Raw genomic sequence first — 17711 nt, 5'->3', positions numbered from 1 at the left:
GTTGGGGGTGCCATATCGTTCTGTTCGCCTGTGTTAAGAGATCTCGTCTCAGTGGCACGGCCCATGGTGCTCTCGAGAGCAGCCTGGGAAGATCTGGGAACCAATGCTGGTTCTGCCAGAATGGAGCCACTAACAGGACTTTGAGTTTCTGTTCCCGCACTCGTCTGATGACTTGTGGCAGCAGAGCGACAGGAGGGAACGCGTATAACAGGAGATTGGGCCATTCTTGGGTCAATGCGTCCTGTTCCTTCGAAAAATAAATTGGGCAGTGATGATTGTCTTTTGAGGCGAAGAGGTCTACTTGCGCCCTGCCAAAGACAGCCCATATTTGCTGAACCGTGTGAGGGTGAAGCGTCCATTCGTCTGAGGAGACGTTGCTCCGAGACAACATGTCTGCTCCTTGGTTCAGTTTGCCTGGCACATGCGTCGCTCTCAGAGAGCGGAAGTGCAACTGAGCCCATTTCAGGAGACGTTCTACCATCGTAAATAGACGTCTCGACGAGAGGCCCCCTTGGTGATTTATGAAGGACACCACTGTCATACTGTCCGAACGGACTAAGACATGGTGACCTCTCAATGCAGGTAGAAGGGTGTGAAGGCCTAAACACACTGCTAGCATTTCCAAGCAGTTGATGTGAAGGCGACTCTCCGCTTTCGACCATGTGCCGAAAGCAGGTTGGCCATCGCACAGCGCCCCCCAACCTAAGTTGGAGGCGTCTGTCGAGACCACCTTCCTTCTGACCACCAAATCCAGGGGAACGCCCTGTTCCATCCATTGAGCGCATTTCCAAGGAGCCAGGGCTGTTATACAGGCCCGATCTACCTTGATGCGCTGGCGTCCCAAACGCCAAGCTTGAGGAGGAACCTTTGGTTTCAACCAGAACTGCAGGGGGCGCATTTGAAGCAGCCCCAGCTGAAGTACTGGAGATGCTGAGGCCATAAGGCCGAGCATCTTTTGAAAAATCTTGAGTGGGCGAAGGGCTCCTATTTTGAAGGAAGCCGCGAGCCTGCGAATGGCTTGGGCTCTCTGCGGCGCAACTGCTGCCTTCATCTGACGTGAGTCGAAAACTGCTCCCAGGAACGCAATGCGTTGGCTGGGAGACAGTGCGCTCTTGGCAAAATTGACCTTTAGTCCTAGGCACTCTAAGTGGCTGAGGATTAAGGATCTGTGGTGCGTTAGCTCGTTTTCTGACTGGGCTAGGATGAGCCAGTCGTCTAGATAGTTCAGAACGCGAATTCCCATCTGTCTCAGAGGAGAAAGCGCTGCGTCCATGCACTTTGTAAACGTGCGAGGGGCTAACGACAGTCCGAACGGAAGGACTGTATATTGATATGCCACTCCCTCGAAGGCGAATCTCAAGAATTGCCTGTGATGGGGGGCGATCTGAATGTGGAAGTATGCATCCTTCAGATCCAGTGAACAAAACCAGTCCCCTTTGCGTATCTGCGAGAGGATCTGTTTTAGTGTAAGCATTCTGAACGGCCGTCGCATGAGGGCGCGATTCAGCTGTCTGAGATCGAGGATGGGACGTAGACCGCCATCCTTCTTTGGAACGAGGAAGTAACGGCTGTAAAAACCTGACTCGCTCTGTGCTGGGGGGACCGTTTCCACGGCGCCCTTGGCTAACAGATTCTTTACCTCTAAGCGCAAGACGTCTGCGTCTCTGCTGCGCACTGAGGTGGTGATGACACCATGAAAGCGAGGAGGTCTTCGAGCGAACTGGAGTACATAGCCTCGTTCTATTATACCCAAAACCCATTTTGACACTCCGGGGATGGCTTGCCACGCCGCGGATCGTGTCGCTAGGGGCTGTAATGGTTCGCACAGCTGTATGTTGTGTGAAAGCATTTGAAGAGGAAATTTGCTCTTTTCTTGAAAATGTTTGTTTTTTATTTTTTCCGCTATCACAGCGGTTTGCTGTAAGGGCGCTGATACAAAGGGCCCGTGAGTCACAGCTATACTGTTTACAAACATGAGATCCCTTACACTCGGAACGGTACGGAGTGAAGAAGGGTTGAAAAGAGGCACTTTGGGGGCTGGTCCAGCTGTCGCGAGACTTGGCCCCTCCCTCTTCCTGCTGCTGAGATCAGGAAGACGCTGGCGGCGCCTGGTCCAGCACCACTCTTGGCCGAGGTCCCTGACGCTTAGGGAAGGGAAAGCGCTTGGCTGGGCGTGACCGAGGACGGAGCTCCGTCTGAGGCGCTGGTTGCGCAGCTGGGGGCGTGGCTTTTGCAGGCTGCTGAGTCGGCGCCGGCTTGGGGCGACTAGGAGCCGTTGCAGAGCTCGAGCGTTTAGGCAGAAAATGTCGCATGGCTTGGGACGATTTCTGCGCCGCGGTGAAGCGCTCCGCGAAACCCTCAACAGCTGGGCCGAACAGGCCGGTCGGCGAGATGGGGGAGTCAAGGAAGGCGACCTTATCCGCGTCCTTGATCTCCGTCAGGTTAAGCCACAAGTGGCGCTCCAGCACCACTAAACTGGCCATCGATCGCCCGATTGCCTGAGCCGTCATCTTCGTGGCGCGTAACGCCAAATCCGTAGCGCTACGTATCTCTCTGAGCGGGGAATCGTCCAGGCTCAACTCGTCCAGACCGCGGAGGAGCTTTGCTTGGTACACCTGGAGTACCGCCATAGAGTGAAGCGCTGAAGCTGCCTGTCCAGCAGACGAATACGCTCGTCCAGCGAGGGTAGAGGTCGTTCTGCAGGGCTTAGACGGGTGTGACGCCCTCGCCTTCCAACCGATAGCGGTGGGCGGGCAAAGGTGCGCAGCAACTGACTCGTCCAGCGGGGGCAGCTTCTCGTAGCCCTTTTCCTCGGCGCCGTCGACCGTAGTGAGGGCAGCAGAAGAGGAAGTATGGAGGCGGGCTGAATATGGAGCACGCCAGGACTTAGAGATTTCGTCATGGACTTCGGGGAAGAATGGTGAAGCTCGCTGACGAGGGGCCTGGCGGCGCCCCGGCAGAAACCATTCGTCCAACCGGCTCCTAGAGGGCTCCTCGGGAGGAGACCATTGAAGATCCAGCTCCTCGACAGCTTTAGATAGGACACAGAAAAGTTCGGCGTCCATACCGGCGCTGGCGGCGCTGGATTGCGCAGACGGCAAGGGGGCGGGGTCATGAGAAGAGCCCGACAACTCCTCTGCGTCAGATGCGGCCAATGACATGCTGTCATCCTCGCATTCACTTCCTCCGAAGGAGACCAGATCGCTCGCAGCCGCAGAGGGACGCTGGTCAGGATGTAGGAAGAGAACTGGCGATTCCTCTCCATGTGGTGAAGGCGAGGCACGCGGGGTCTGAGCCGGCGTGAGCTCGCCTGTCACCGCGCTCTTAGCTCTCCTGCCCCGCTGCTTCTTCCTGGCAGGCTCTTGCGAGGAAGTAAGCGGGAGGGCGCGAGGAGCGGCGTCGCTCTCTGAAAAGAAAGCTAGCCGCGAGCGGAGGGAAGTGAGACTCATATTCCCGCAATGGGAACATTCCGTCTCACTGAGCGCAGCCTCAGCGTGGGCGTGACCCAGGCACGAGACGCACTCAGCGTGAGTGTCAGCGGCGTGCAGAGGGGCTCTGCACGAGCGACAAAAACGCCTCGGCATTTGCAACAACGCCGTAGAAATTGCTCTTTTTAATTTGCTCTTTTAGTTAGGTGTTCGCCGGATAGCAGCAGGGAATCAGCTCCGGAGCGTCAATCCGCCGAGCAGTGAAGATCCGCTGCGAGGCTCGTCAACGGCGAAGAAGAGGCTTGCTTGAGCGAAGTCTGCGTAGTCAGTCTCTGCGAAGATCAGAAGTCGTCGCTGAAGAAGAAGGATCTGAGTTCCCTATGGCGAAATGCTCGCTTATATAGCCAGATGCTCCGCCCCTTTTGGCGCGATCGGGCGCGAATCATCGCCATAGGTGTGTGCATCTCCGCTGCCGAGCCATTGGTTCGTTTCTTTAACACTGCACGAACCAATGGCCGTGCAGTTACACTGCGTTATTGAAATGCTTCAGTCTCAGGAGAAAAGGAGCTTTTCCCATAAGCGTCTTACGACGCAGTACGAGTGAAAGTATCGAAAGGGAACTAAATATTCCCCATTCCCTGTATTTATTAATAGCTAACAAGCAAATTTCTCACTAATACATTCAGTAATACATTGGACAAGCGTCCAAATTAAAAGTCAAAAAGTCAAAATTATATTGTCATAATTATAAGATAAGGCCTAAATTATGACAAGAGTCAAAAACTAACAGTCAAAAAGTCAAAATTATGAGATACTGTCATAATTATGAGATACATTCTAAATTATGACAAGAGTGAAAATTAAAAGTAAAAAAGTGAAAAATATGAGATACTATGTCATAATTATGAGATAAAATCTAAATTATAACAAGAGTCAAAATTAAAAGTCAAAATCATACTGTTATAATTATAAGATAAGGCCTAAATTATGACAAGAATCAAAAACTAACAGTCAAAAAGTCAAAATTATGAGATACTATGTCATAATTAAGAGATAAAGTCTAAATTATGACAAGTCAAAATTAAGTATTTTTTAAGTCAAAAATATGAGATACTGTCAAAATTATAATATTTCAGTTATGCGATAAAGTCTAAATTATGACAAGAGTCAAAATTAAAAGTCAAAATTATGAGATACTATGTCATATTTATGAGATAAAGTCTAAATTATAACAAGTGTCATATAACTTTACTCAGTTTTTTTCTCCTATAGTCATAGGTAGTACATAAGTCGAACAAGCCAAAAATAAATTTGAGATAATATTTCAGTGAAGAGATAAAGTCTAAATTATGACAAGACTTAAAATTAAAAGACAAAAAGTCAAAATCATGAGATATTATGTCATAATCATGAGAAAGTCATAACTGAGATAATATTTCAGTAATGAGATAAAGAAAAAAATAAGTCAAAATTATGAGATAGTCTAAATTATGATAAATCAAAATTAAAAGACATAAAGTCAAAATCATGATTTAATATTGTCATAATATAGACTTTATCTCATAATTATGACAGAGTCATTACAAAAAGTCATAATTATAAGATACTGTCAAAAATATGAGACACTGTGAGATAACATTTCAGTTATGAGACAAAGTCTAAATTATGACAAGGGTCAAAATTATAAGGAATAACATTTAAAAAGTCATTATCATGAGATACTGTCAAAAATGTGAGACTGTCATAATTATGAGATAATATTTCTGCTATGAGATAAAGTCTAAATAATACAAGATTAAAAATTTAAATGAACAATATTCAAAAAACTCAGAATTATGAGATACTATCAAAAATACGAGACACTGTAATAATTATGAGATAATATTTCAGTTATGAGATAAAGTCTAAATTATGACAAGAGTCAATATTAAAAGGAAACATTCAAAAAGTCATAATCATGAGATACTGTCAAAAATACGAGACACTGTCATAATTATGAGATAATATTTCAGTTATGAGATAAAGTCTAAATTATGATGAGAGTCAAAATGAAAATTAAAAATAAATAAAAATCAAAATTATGAGATAATGTTATAATTCCGAGAGAAAGTCATAATTAAGGGGTACTATTTCGGTTATGAGATAAAGTCTAAATTATGACAAGAGTCAAAATTAAAAGTCAAAAAAGTAAAAAATTATACTATGTCATAATTATGAGATAAATTCTAAATTCTGACAAAAGGTTGTTATGTGATATACTGCTATAATTATTACATAAAAAGTTGTTTGTTACTTTTTTGTGTCAAAATTGACGTTTTTTAATCTCACCATGACTCATGCATGATCACTGAATGGATCAACACAAAAGTGTGATTAAATAATTAAAATTATTCATAACAATAGTAAATATTCACATTAACTGGAAGTTAGTCTGTAGTAATTGTAATTCTTTGGCAGTTTTGTGTCTGTCGGAGTGTAATGTGAATGTCCTGTGACAGGCAGGTGACTCGGTAAATCTTGAAGAGTCTTGTGATTCCTCGGTCTATCTCTCACACACTCTTCCTCTGAGTTGGGCTTTGTGTCTCTGGTTAATACTTCTGTCCGCTCTGAGCAGCATGAGTGATGGAGCGTCTCTCTCTCTCTCTCTCTCTCTCCCTCTCTCTCTCTCACACACACACACACACACACACACACACACACACACACACACACACACACACACACGTGCGGGTTAAGTGCTGAGAGCCTAATTATTGCCATCGTGACACTTCCTCCCTCTAGAGAGGGTCAATCCATCATCATAACGGAACATTAGTGTCTCACTGATCAGAACGCAGACAGAGAGAGAAATCAGCTTCACAGAGACATCTGATATTCAGAGTAGATCTTCATTCTCCTACACACTGCTTTCTCTCTGTGTGTGTGTGTGTGTGGCTTTCTCTCTGTGTGTGTGTGTGTGTGGCTTTCTCTCTGTGTGTGTGTGTGTGTGGCTTTCTCTCTGTGTGTGTGTGTGTGTGTGTGTGTGCTTTCAAAGCCAGAGTTTAAGAACAAAATTGTTCTCATAAGTGAATGAAATCTGATAAATCCCGCCTCAACTAGAAAAATGGCTCATACGTTTAGCAATTTTTATTTATTTTTTTATTTATTTTTTTAAAGCAGTTGACATTATCTGAATGTTTTTTTGGCACTTTCCTTAAATACAGTAACATTAAATATGTGTATTACAATGGGAATCAGGGCAAATGTAACCTTATCCTGTAACTGTATTCCACAATAAATTTAGAGAATCTATAGATAAGACGTCTCCGTTCACATCTAATTACATTAACAAAAAATGATTGTATATACACAGAAAGCATTTTAAGTGTTTACTTTATTGTTTTAAATTATTTTAATTTGTCTATGACCCATATGTCATTTTAAGTACCAAAACTGAATATTGAAGAAGTAACAACTATATATATATATATATATATATATATATATATATATATATATATATATATATATAGCTAAAAAAATTATTAAATAAAATAAAATAAAATTTAATTTAATTAAATAAAAATGGAAAATACAAAAAAATAAAACCAATATGAAAACAAATGTTTCCTTGAATGCATCTGGAAAGCTCAAAAAACATGTATAAAATAAAATAAATATATATTTTAAGTAAAATAAACTGTGGGGGCAAAGTTTTAATAAAAATAAAACTGAAATTAAAATGAATGAAAACTATATTGAGATACTAAAAAAGCAACTAATAAAAATGACAAAAACAATAAAATGGCTAAACATTCAATTAAAATAAAAATAAAAATGGAAAATACAAAAATATGAAAAAAAAATATATATATATATATAGGCAAAGGCAATTTTCTCAAATGCTCTCCGCTGTCATTTCACTCAACTGGAAATGTTTTGTTTTAAGATACGGCATATTCCTCGCTAATTAATCTTCATCCACCTGTTTACCTCTCATCTACACAACACACGCAGACTCTGAGTGAACATGAATGTTATCTAAATGGAAATTAAATGAGCTTCATTACATTCTGATGACAATTATTAAAACTGTTTTAAGTTTAAATTTCAGGAGTCTTTCCTATTTGCTCCTTATCTCAACACACTGTCATTTACTTCAAGTCTTTAAAGTTTAATTACCGCTATCGTTTTATTTTACCGGCCATAAAATGTTCTGGTTTTTCTGAACTTTTCTCACGCAATTAAAGCAGCATTTCAGATGCATTGCAGGAGAAACTCACAGACTCTGAATTGACTTGTAAATGTTTAATGTATTGAATGTCAGGGTTGCAAAGATCTTCATTAAAGAAACATAAGCCCAGTTTTACGTTTTATCTGTAGACTCGAAATCTTTCTCAACTTGCTTTTTCTTGTTTTCTGCACTGATTTCAAACATGCAATTATATGGGATGCCAAACTCTGCCAGCGCTGGTTAAATTCACTTATTTTTAGTAGTATCTGAATGTATTTCAGATTTCAAAACCTGAGTTTGATTTCTGGAATGAATATAAATTTGCTAAAATATGTCAAACTGAGCTGAGAGCACTACACTTAGCCAGAATTATAAATAATCTACTGTATGGAGATTTCTGTAGAATTGCCTGTATGTACAATGTAATGTGTTTTAATACCCCTTGTGTAAAACAAGTACACTTCAGCATACTATTAGAGCACTTATTGCTTAATATACTTCAGAAAATAGTGTGAACTGAATATTTATTGAGACACAGTTGCATGTTATTTGCAATTAAATGAACATATACCACAGTTTAAATGTATAAAATGCAATGAGCTTAACTTTAGACTAGATCCTATCAGGATGTGAAAAGATTTTCAACACGGAATAACAAGAAATCTTTTTTTTTTTTTTTTTTTTTTAAATCACCTTCCCTGTCTTTAAGTAGGACTTAAAGGATTAGTTGACTTCCAGAATAAAAGTTCCCTGATAATTTACTCACCCCTTGTCATCCAAGATGTTCATGTCTTTCTTTCTTCAGTCGAAAATAAATGAGGGTTTTTGAAGAAAACAATTCAGGATTCCCATATAGTGGACTGCAATGGAGGCCAATGGGTTGAAGGTCCAAATTGCAGTTTCAATGCAGCTTTAAAAAGCTCTACACAATCCCAGGCAAGGAATAAGGGTCTTATTTAGTGAAAAAAATGAAAGTCCATTACATGGAGAAAAGAAAAAAAAAAAATCCTGCAATGTTATCCTCAAAAACCTTCATTTCTTGTTGACTGAAGACAGAAAGATATTTATATGTAATTTGAAAATTACTTACTGCAAGTTAAAAAAGTCAAAAGTTTTCACCCCCCTTTCAGAATCTGCAAAATGTTAATTATTTGACCAAAATAAGAGGGATCATACAAAATGCATGTTATCGTTCATTTACTACTGACTAGAATAACATATTTCACATAAAAGATTTTTGGACATTCAGTCCAAAAGATTAATAATAGTTGAAATTATAAAAATGACCCCATTCAAAATCATAATTGCATGCACTTGATTCCTAATACGGTGTTGTTTCCTGAATGATCCACCAAAAATGGTTCTTCTATGGCGTCGCTGTGAAGAATCTTTTAAAGCAGCTTTATATTTTTAAGATTGTAGACAGTAATAAAAATATCAAGTTTGGTGTGTGTGAGTGCTACTGAAGTGGAGATTTATGGCTCAGTGTAGGAGAATAAACGCATTTAAAAAAACAGCCTTTAAAAATGCAGATTGTAATTGAAATCTATTGACACAAATAGATAAAGTGCAACACTTTTAGGTGTTTTCTTTCCACTAGTCTGAAAAATCCTGAAATGTGACCCTGGACCACAAAACCAGTCATAAGGTTAAATTTTACAAAACTGAGATTTATACATCATATGAAAGCTCAATAAATAAGCTTTCTATTGATGTATTTGATGTTTCTATTGATGTTAGGATAGGACAATATTTGACCGAGATACATCTATTTGAAAATCAGGAGTCTGAGGGTGCAAAAAAATCAAAACACTGAGAAAATCACCTTTAAAGTTGTCCAAATTAGGTTCTTAACAATGCATATTACAAATCAAAAATTACATTTTGATATGTTTATAGTAGGAATTTTACAAAAAATCTTCATGGAACATGATCTTTACTTAATTTCCTAATGATTTTTGGCAAAAAAGAAAAATCTAAAATTTTGACCCATGCAATGTATTTTTGGCTATTGCTACAAACATACCCCAGCGACTTAAGACTGGTTTTGTGGTCCAGGGTCACAAATGTTTTCCTTCAAAAAACACATTTCTTTGCGGCTGAAGAAAGAAAGACATGAACATCTTGGATGATGAGGGGGTGAGTAAATGATCAGGACATTTTTATTCTAGAAATGGAGTAGTCCTTTCAGTGCACTTGTTTTTCACAATGTGTTTTGTGTTTGTGTTTGTGTACCTCTGTTGAGCGTCGCTGAACTGTTAATGTCTCCAGCCATGAATGAAGACTCGGACTGCTTCCTCACCGTGTCGTTCCACATGCGGCGGATTCGGCTCTGTGAACAACGACAGCGTTTCACACACACACTTCTCACATGATCAGAGACAGATCACTTCATCAGTTGGAAATTAAACCGAACAGCTTTTCAAACTCTTAAACGGATGAGAAAACGACAACAAAATGCTCACTTTTGGGTTTATTCCACCTAAAAGGCTCACAAGTCGGTATAAAAGCATTATCCTGTCGCTGTTCCTCATCTCTCTGACATTTACACGCACACACACGCGGTCACGGGTCAGACAGGAGTGTTTCTGCTGCATGTCAGACTCGCGTTACATGTTTGCAGACGACCCCTAAAAGGCCAAAGGTCAAATTGGAAACCTCGTCTCCATGGAGATTGTGTAAGCAGACAAACCGTTACCATGGAAAAGAGATATTCAAGCACAGATAGGTAAAGCCGAAGATTTGTATGAGACAAGGACGACATACAATGGAAATCCTGCTGGCGACTCGAATGGAAATGAATGTTCCTCTAGAAAGGAATGAATTCTTTATGCTGAGATTGAATTAATTCTAAAAAGACAACCTTGTCTGTTGCAAACTATAAGAGTAGTTGTTTTTTTGCGGGATGCAATATATACACGGCATGTAGTATGCAAATAATTTCATAAACAAGTTCATGCAATACGGCTCTGGAAAAGATTGAATTGTAAAAAGCTTGTCCTGTAAAATACTACAACAGCGTGTGTTTTTGGTTTTGAAGCTGATTGTATATAAATAAATTAATGCTGTTTCCTATAATGCAAAATGCTCAACCTTTTATTTCCAACATAATATCTGCTACGACTTTTAACTTGCAATTTTATCCCTTTCCAAAAAGATTAACACATCAAATTGGATTAAATATCCAGTTTTATGATAATTGGAAAGCATATTCTGAATTAATAATGTGACAAAGATATAAACTACTGCTGTTAGAAATGATTATCATTGCATACTGCATACTGTTTTACATGCAAAATACATAAAAAATATATAATAATAATAATAATAATAATAATAATAAAAAATACAGGTCAAGAGTTTGGAATAACGGAATTATTAATTATTATAATTATTAATTAAATGATTTCTGAAGAATCATGGGACACTGAAGATTGGAGAAAATTCAGCTTTGCATCATGGGAATAAACTACATTTTAAAATTAAACAGAAAACAATAAGTAATAATAAATAAAAAATAAAACACAATATTAAAATTTTTACTGTAATTATAATCAAATAAATGCAGCTTTGGTGAGCAGAAGAGACTTGAAAAAATAATAAAAAATTACTCCAAACTTTTGACCGGTAGTATATAAGTACATTTATGAAAAATCTCATTGATTCTTACAACTGCATTCTAGTGCCACATAAAAAAAAAAAAAACAGACGAGAATAAAGTTGAAATATTTTGAGAATAAAGTCGAAATTACAAGAAAAAAAGTCTAAATGGTTTGAAAATAAAGTCGAAATGTTTCGAGAATAAAGTCTAAATATTTAGAAAATAAAGTTGAAATGTTTCGAGAATAAAGTCAATTTACAAGAACAAAAGTCGAAATGTTTCGAGAATAAAGTCGAAATATTTAGAGAATAAAGTCAAAATTATTAGAATAAAGTTGAAATATAAAAAAAAATAAAGTCTAAATATTGTGAGAATAAAGTCTAAATATTTTAGAAAATAAAGTTGAAATGTTTAGAGAATAAAGTCAATTTACAAGAACAAAAGTCGAAATGTTTCGAGAATAAAGTCGAAATATTTAGAGAATAAAGTCAAAATTATTAGAATAAAGTTGAAATATAAAAAAAAAATAAAGTCTAAATATTGTGAGAATAAAGTCTAAATATTTTAGAAAATAAAGTCGAAATGTTTTGAGAACAAAGTAAAACAATTACAAGAATGAAGTCTAAATATTTAAAAAATAAAGTCAAATTGTTTCGAGAATAAAGCCAAAATTATGAGAATTAATTTGTAGCTTTTAAGAGATTAAAGTTCTAATATTCTGAGAGCATATTCTATCCTATTGTGCATGCAAGTGGCCCAGATTAGGAGCACAGGGAGATAGTCTCAGCTTTTAAAATCTGTCAGTTTTACAGCGAAAAACAAACAATAACAAAAACAAAAACATGACAGATCTCTGTATTTGTTTCATTTTAAGCGGCATGTGAGTCAATCATCTTTCCGATTACAATAATGAGACATTTGTTTTATTCAATTAGGCTATAATGTTATTTTGTCTATGCCTTCTGATGTTCCTTCACTTTTATATTCTGCTATAAACTTGAAATAAAGAGAAAATACCCATTTATAATTTGTATTTCATGATAAAATGGACAGAACTTGAAAGCTGAGCTGTTATATTAAAAGCAAAGCACAAAATGATTGCATTTACTGGATGTCTAGTGCACTGCAAATAATGAATGTCCAATTATTTATTGCATTATACTGTGAATAAAACAGCTTGTGAATAGTCACTTAACACCTCAGAAGAGACAACAATATAATGTATGTTATGGAATTTCTTACAAAGAAAGTATAATTGAATAAATTGATTCACGAGAATACAGTGATCTGTCACACCACATTATTGTACGACGCATTGTTTGTATTTAGCTATAAAACTGATTCTGAAAGCTGAGACTTTGTTATATATTACAAATAACGAATGCAATTGAAGACATTAAATATTATTTCCAAGCATACTGTCTCCACGATTATGACACAAGGTTTAATTTCTGCTAATATTCCCACATATATTTCTAGTAGGGTTGGGTCGATAGACGATGCCATCATCCATTGCCGATGGCCGATAAACATCACGATGCTGAGCCGCAGCTGCAACCCACTCGCAAAAAACACACACTGAATCACACTATATAGCCAAATGAAATGCATGCGTTCAATTTCCGCATCTTTACTTATTTTATTATTATTATTATTATGAGGAAATAATAACAAGGAAGTTGTTATCGATCACAGTACAAATTACAGTGAACTCCAAACGAATTACACAAACTAGTTCATTTACATTAATAAATGAGGCATACAAAAACAGCAGAAAGAAATCTAAATAATTTTTATTAAATTAGATTAAATAAGCTACACCAAATATGCCTTTTTCATGGTTTTACCTTAACGAACAGAGCTTGGAACAAAAAACAAGAGAATATATGTGACCCTGGACCACAAAACCAGTCATAAGGTAAAATTTTACAAAACTGAGATATATACATCATATGAAAGCTCAATAAATAAGCTTTCTATTGATATATGGTTTGTTAGGATAGGACAATATTTGGCTGGGATACATCTATTCGAAAATCTGGAATCTGAGGATGCAAAAAAATCAAAATGCTGAGAAAATCACCTTTAAAGTTGTCCAAATTAAGTTCTTAACAATGCATATTACTAATCAAAAATTACATTTTGATATACTTATAGTAGGAATTTTACAAAAAATCTTCATGGAACATGATCTTTACTTAATTTCCTAATGTTTTTTGACATAAAAGAAAAATCAATAATTTTGACCCATACAATGTATTTTTGGCTATTGCTACAAATATACCCCAGCGACTTAAGACTGGTTTTGTGGTCCAGGGTCACATATTTTGTTTTCCATCGAAAAACGAATGTACAATACAAAGCCTAGTAAACATTATAAATAACAGTTTATCATTCAAAGACATTGGGAATATGGAAACACTTGGATTTGTGCCGAATTACAGAGGTACGTGAGCCCAACGCCTGCTATTTTTAGTTTCGCTTTGTTTTGGATTCTTAACTTTATATATTTTGTTTCATTCCTGTTCTGTTCTTAAAGGGATAGTTCACCCAAAAATGAAAATTTGATGTTTATCTGCTTACCCCCAGGGCATCCAAGATGTAGGTGATTATGTTTCCTCAGAAAAACACAAAGAAGATTTTTAACTCAAACCGGTGCAGTCTGCCAGCCTTATCATGGACGTGGATGGACATCAAAGCTTTAAAAGTAAACAAAAACATGCACAGACAAATCCAAATTACACCCTGCGACTCGTGACGATACATTGACGTCCTAAGACACGAAACGATCGTTTTTTGCGAGAAACTGAACAGTATTTATATCACTTTTTACCTTTGATACACAGCCACGTCCAACTGTCCTGAGCATGAGTTTGGCATCAGGCACGTTACATGTGAACACACTCTGGCGTAGTGTATGCAAATCAGTGAGAAGTCCTGGATGAGTTTGCGCAAGCAAATGTGATCTTTTAGCTTTAAATGGGTTTGAACAATCAGGATAAGCGCAAGTAATCACCATTTTGAATAGCCGCTATACCCACAACCTCATGCTCTGTGGAAACAATGAGTGTTGTATACACGCAACAGATTGTTTCCGGCGTTTGCGTATTCTACGCCAGAGTGTGTTCACAATAGGGGTGGGAAAAAAAATCGATATTGCAATATATTGTTGTGCTCTCTGTCGCAATAAATAATCGATACACTAACGGCCAATATCGATATTTTATTACAACACAAATGATTAATTTACCCGTTGTCAGTGTCACTGTCACTACCCAATATCTACCATTCTGTTTGCGGGGGGCGCTGTTCGAGTAAATAGGGGTAAAGTGGCGGAAGCAGCGGCCAGTGAAGAACACAAGTTAACTAACAACAACAGAGAAGAAGCGCAGAAAAAAGAGACGCGAGAAGAATGGCGGAAAATAACGAAAAACAAATCAAAGACCCACCCGCTAGTTGAGCATGCTGATCAGTTAGTGTTCCTCAAGAAGAATATGCCTTGATGTGACCACTGTCCAGGTTAACATAAAGCACTTTACAGTAACTTACTACTGACGTTTCAGTATGATATGTTAAATAATGTTCATGTTGTTTTTTTAATGTTCAGGCACTTTTTATCTCTCTAGCCGTACAGTGTTTACATTTAAGACAAGGGGAAGTGAGTTATTATGCAAATGCATATTTCTTTGCACAGTGTTGGAAATGTTGGCATTAATAAATGCATAAGATTTCCTTATTATGGGTATTTTTTTTCTTTTTCAGTCACATATATCGTGATATATCGTTGATGAAATTTCTTCCAATATATTGAATATCGTAGATATCGTGAATCGTGATATTATCGATATCGTGGGCCACATATCGCCACAGAATTGAATCGTGAGTTACCCGTATCGTCCCACCCCTAGTTCACATGTAACGTGCCTGATGCTGAGCTCGTGCTCAGGAGAGATGGACGTGGTTGTGTATCAAAGGTAAAGTTTCTCACAAAAACTGATTGTTTCGTGTCTTAGGACATCAATGTATCGTCACGAGTCGCAGGGTGTAATTTGGATTTGTCTGTGCATGTTTTTGTTTACTCTTAAAGATTTGGTGCCCATCCATGTCCATTATTTGGCTGACAGACTGCACTGGTTTTCATTAAAAATCTTCATTTGTGTTTTTCTGAGGAAACAAAGTCACCTACATCTTGGATGCCCTGGGGGTAAGCAGATAAACATCACATTTTCATTTTTGGGTGAACTATCCCTTTAATACCGTTACATTTAAATGATTCGTTTTGGAGTCAGGGTAACTAACTTACAGCTATGTTTATAGTGTTTATAATGTTAATACATAATAATATTTCGCTTGATTTGGTATTATTTCTGATATTACACTCTCTCTCTCTAAACATTCCGCTGCTCATTAAATGCGTCTGGAGAGAGTGGATAAAGCAATCAAAGAGAGCGATTTTGAACTTAAAAAAGCTGACTGGTTGAAAATATGTTAAGGACCAACACACATCCTCCAAATACATCTACATAAACCAGTGCTTGCTCTGTCTCGTATGCACGCAAGCACTGTCACGATCTAATGCACTTGTTAAAGCCGGAACTTTAAAAACAAATACCGGAACGCAAAAATCCAAATTCTGACATTTTCCGGAACAGGATCCAGTAGGATCCAGCTCAAATTAAGCACTGGTGGAAACGGTAGGCTACAGTTAATTAATTCGTTATGAATTAATTATTTAACAACAACCATCCCTCATTCCCAACCTCCCCCCGCCCCCCACCGACGATGTCATCGTCCATCGCGATGTTTCACATTAGACATCGTGCGATGCCAGATTGGTCGACATCGCCCAACCCTAATTTCTAGTGTATTAAAACGCGTTAAATAGAGAGCTGGCGCTCCCCAAAGGAATGTCTATTGGGTGTGTGAGCTGAATAAAAAGTTGTTCTGTTCAGTCTGTTAATAAATATCATATTCTTGATGTTAAGATATTTCCGTGAATCCTTAAAATTGACTCTTCCTCATCCCAGTAAGATGATGATGCCGGGCAACAATATTCACAAATTCCAGTGGCCTGGCAACTTCTCCTGGTGCTCTCAATCTAGGTCTTAGCATGTGTAATATAGGCTATACTCTCAAAAACTTTAATTTCTACCATTTAAATTCTCAAAACATAAAGACTTTATTCTTGTAGTATTTTGACTTTGACTTTTTTCTGAAAACATTTAGGATTTTTTCTCGTAATATTTCAACTTTATTCTCAAAATATTTCGACTTTATTCTTGTAATATTTCAACTTTATTCTCAAAATATTTCGACTTTATTCTTGTAATATTTCAACTTTATTCTCAAAATATTTAGACTATATTCTCATATATTCTCGCAATATTTCTACTTTATTTTTAAAATTTTTTTTTTTATTTTATTCTCACAATATTTCTACTTTATTCTCAAAATATTTTTACTTTATTCTCAAAATATTTATGCTTTATTTTTGTAATATTTCTAGTTATTTCTCAAAATATTTCGACTTTATTCTTGTAATATTTCAACTTTATTCTCAAAATATTTAGACTATATTCTCGCAATATTTCTACTTTATTCTTAATTATTTTTTTATTTTATTCTCACAATATTTCTACTTTATTCGTGAAATATTTCTACTTTATTCTCAAGTCATTTTGACTTTATTCTCAAAACATTTTGGATTTTTTTCTCATAATATTTCGACTTTATTCTCAAAATATTTCGACTTTATTCTTGTAATATTTCAACTTTATTCTCAAAATATTTAGACTATATTCTCGTATACTCTTGCAATATTTCTACTTTATTCTTATTTTTTTTTATTCTCACAATATTTCTACTTTATTCTTGAAATATTTCTACTTTATTCACAAATCATTTTGACTTTATTCTCGCAATATTACGACTTTATTGTCAAAATATGTCAACTTTTTTCACAAAATATTTCTACTTTATTTTTGCAACATTTCTAGTTTATTCTCAAACTATTTCTACTTTATTTTCGCAATATTTTGACTTTATTCTCAAAATATTTCAACTTCATTCTTGTAATATTTCTACTTTTTCTTAAAATATTTCAACTTTACTCTCGCAATGTTTCGACTTTATTCTCAAAATATTTCAACTTCATTCTTGTAATATTTCTACTTTATTTTTGCAATATTTCTACTTTATTCTTATAATATTTCTACATTATTCTTGACATATTTCGACTTTATTCTCAAAATATTTCTACTTTATTCTCGTAATATTTCTACTATATTCTTGAAATATTTCAACTTTATTCTCAAAATATTTCTACTTCATTCTTGAAATATTTTGACTTTATTCTTGAAATATTTTGATGTTACTCTCAAATTTTTTTCTACTTTATTCAAGTAATATTTATACTTTATTTTCATAATTTCGACTTTATTCTCTAAATATTAGGACTTTAATTTGCATA

General features: G+C 36.8%; 1 protein-coding gene across 1 annotated transcript in view; it reads right to left on the bottom strand.

The window, feature by feature from the left end:
• Positions 1–7396: 7396 nt before the first annotated feature.
• The window catches only part of LOC141332533 (adhesion G protein-coupled receptor L3-like), a 70889-nt gene continuing 60574 nt past the window's right edge, over positions 7397–17711 (bottom strand). Inside the window, exons 6-7 of the mRNA XM_073837661.1 lie at positions 9877–9973; positions 7397–7407 (exon numbers count right to left, since the gene is read on the bottom strand). Of these exons, the coding sequence (XP_073693762.1) occupies positions 7397–7407; positions 9877–9973 (108 nt within the window). The remainder of the gene's footprint in view (positions 7408–9876; positions 9974–17711) is intronic.

Source organism: Garra rufa, chromosome 3 (genome assembly GCF_049309525.1).
Source record: "Garra rufa chromosome 3, GarRuf1.0, whole genome shotgun sequence".
Taxonomy (NCBI): domain Eukaryota; kingdom Metazoa; phylum Chordata; class Actinopteri; order Cypriniformes; family Cyprinidae; genus Garra; species Garra rufa.
The sequence above is the reverse complement of the archived record's forward strand: the minus strand, read 5'-3'. Positions and strand labels throughout refer to the sequence as shown.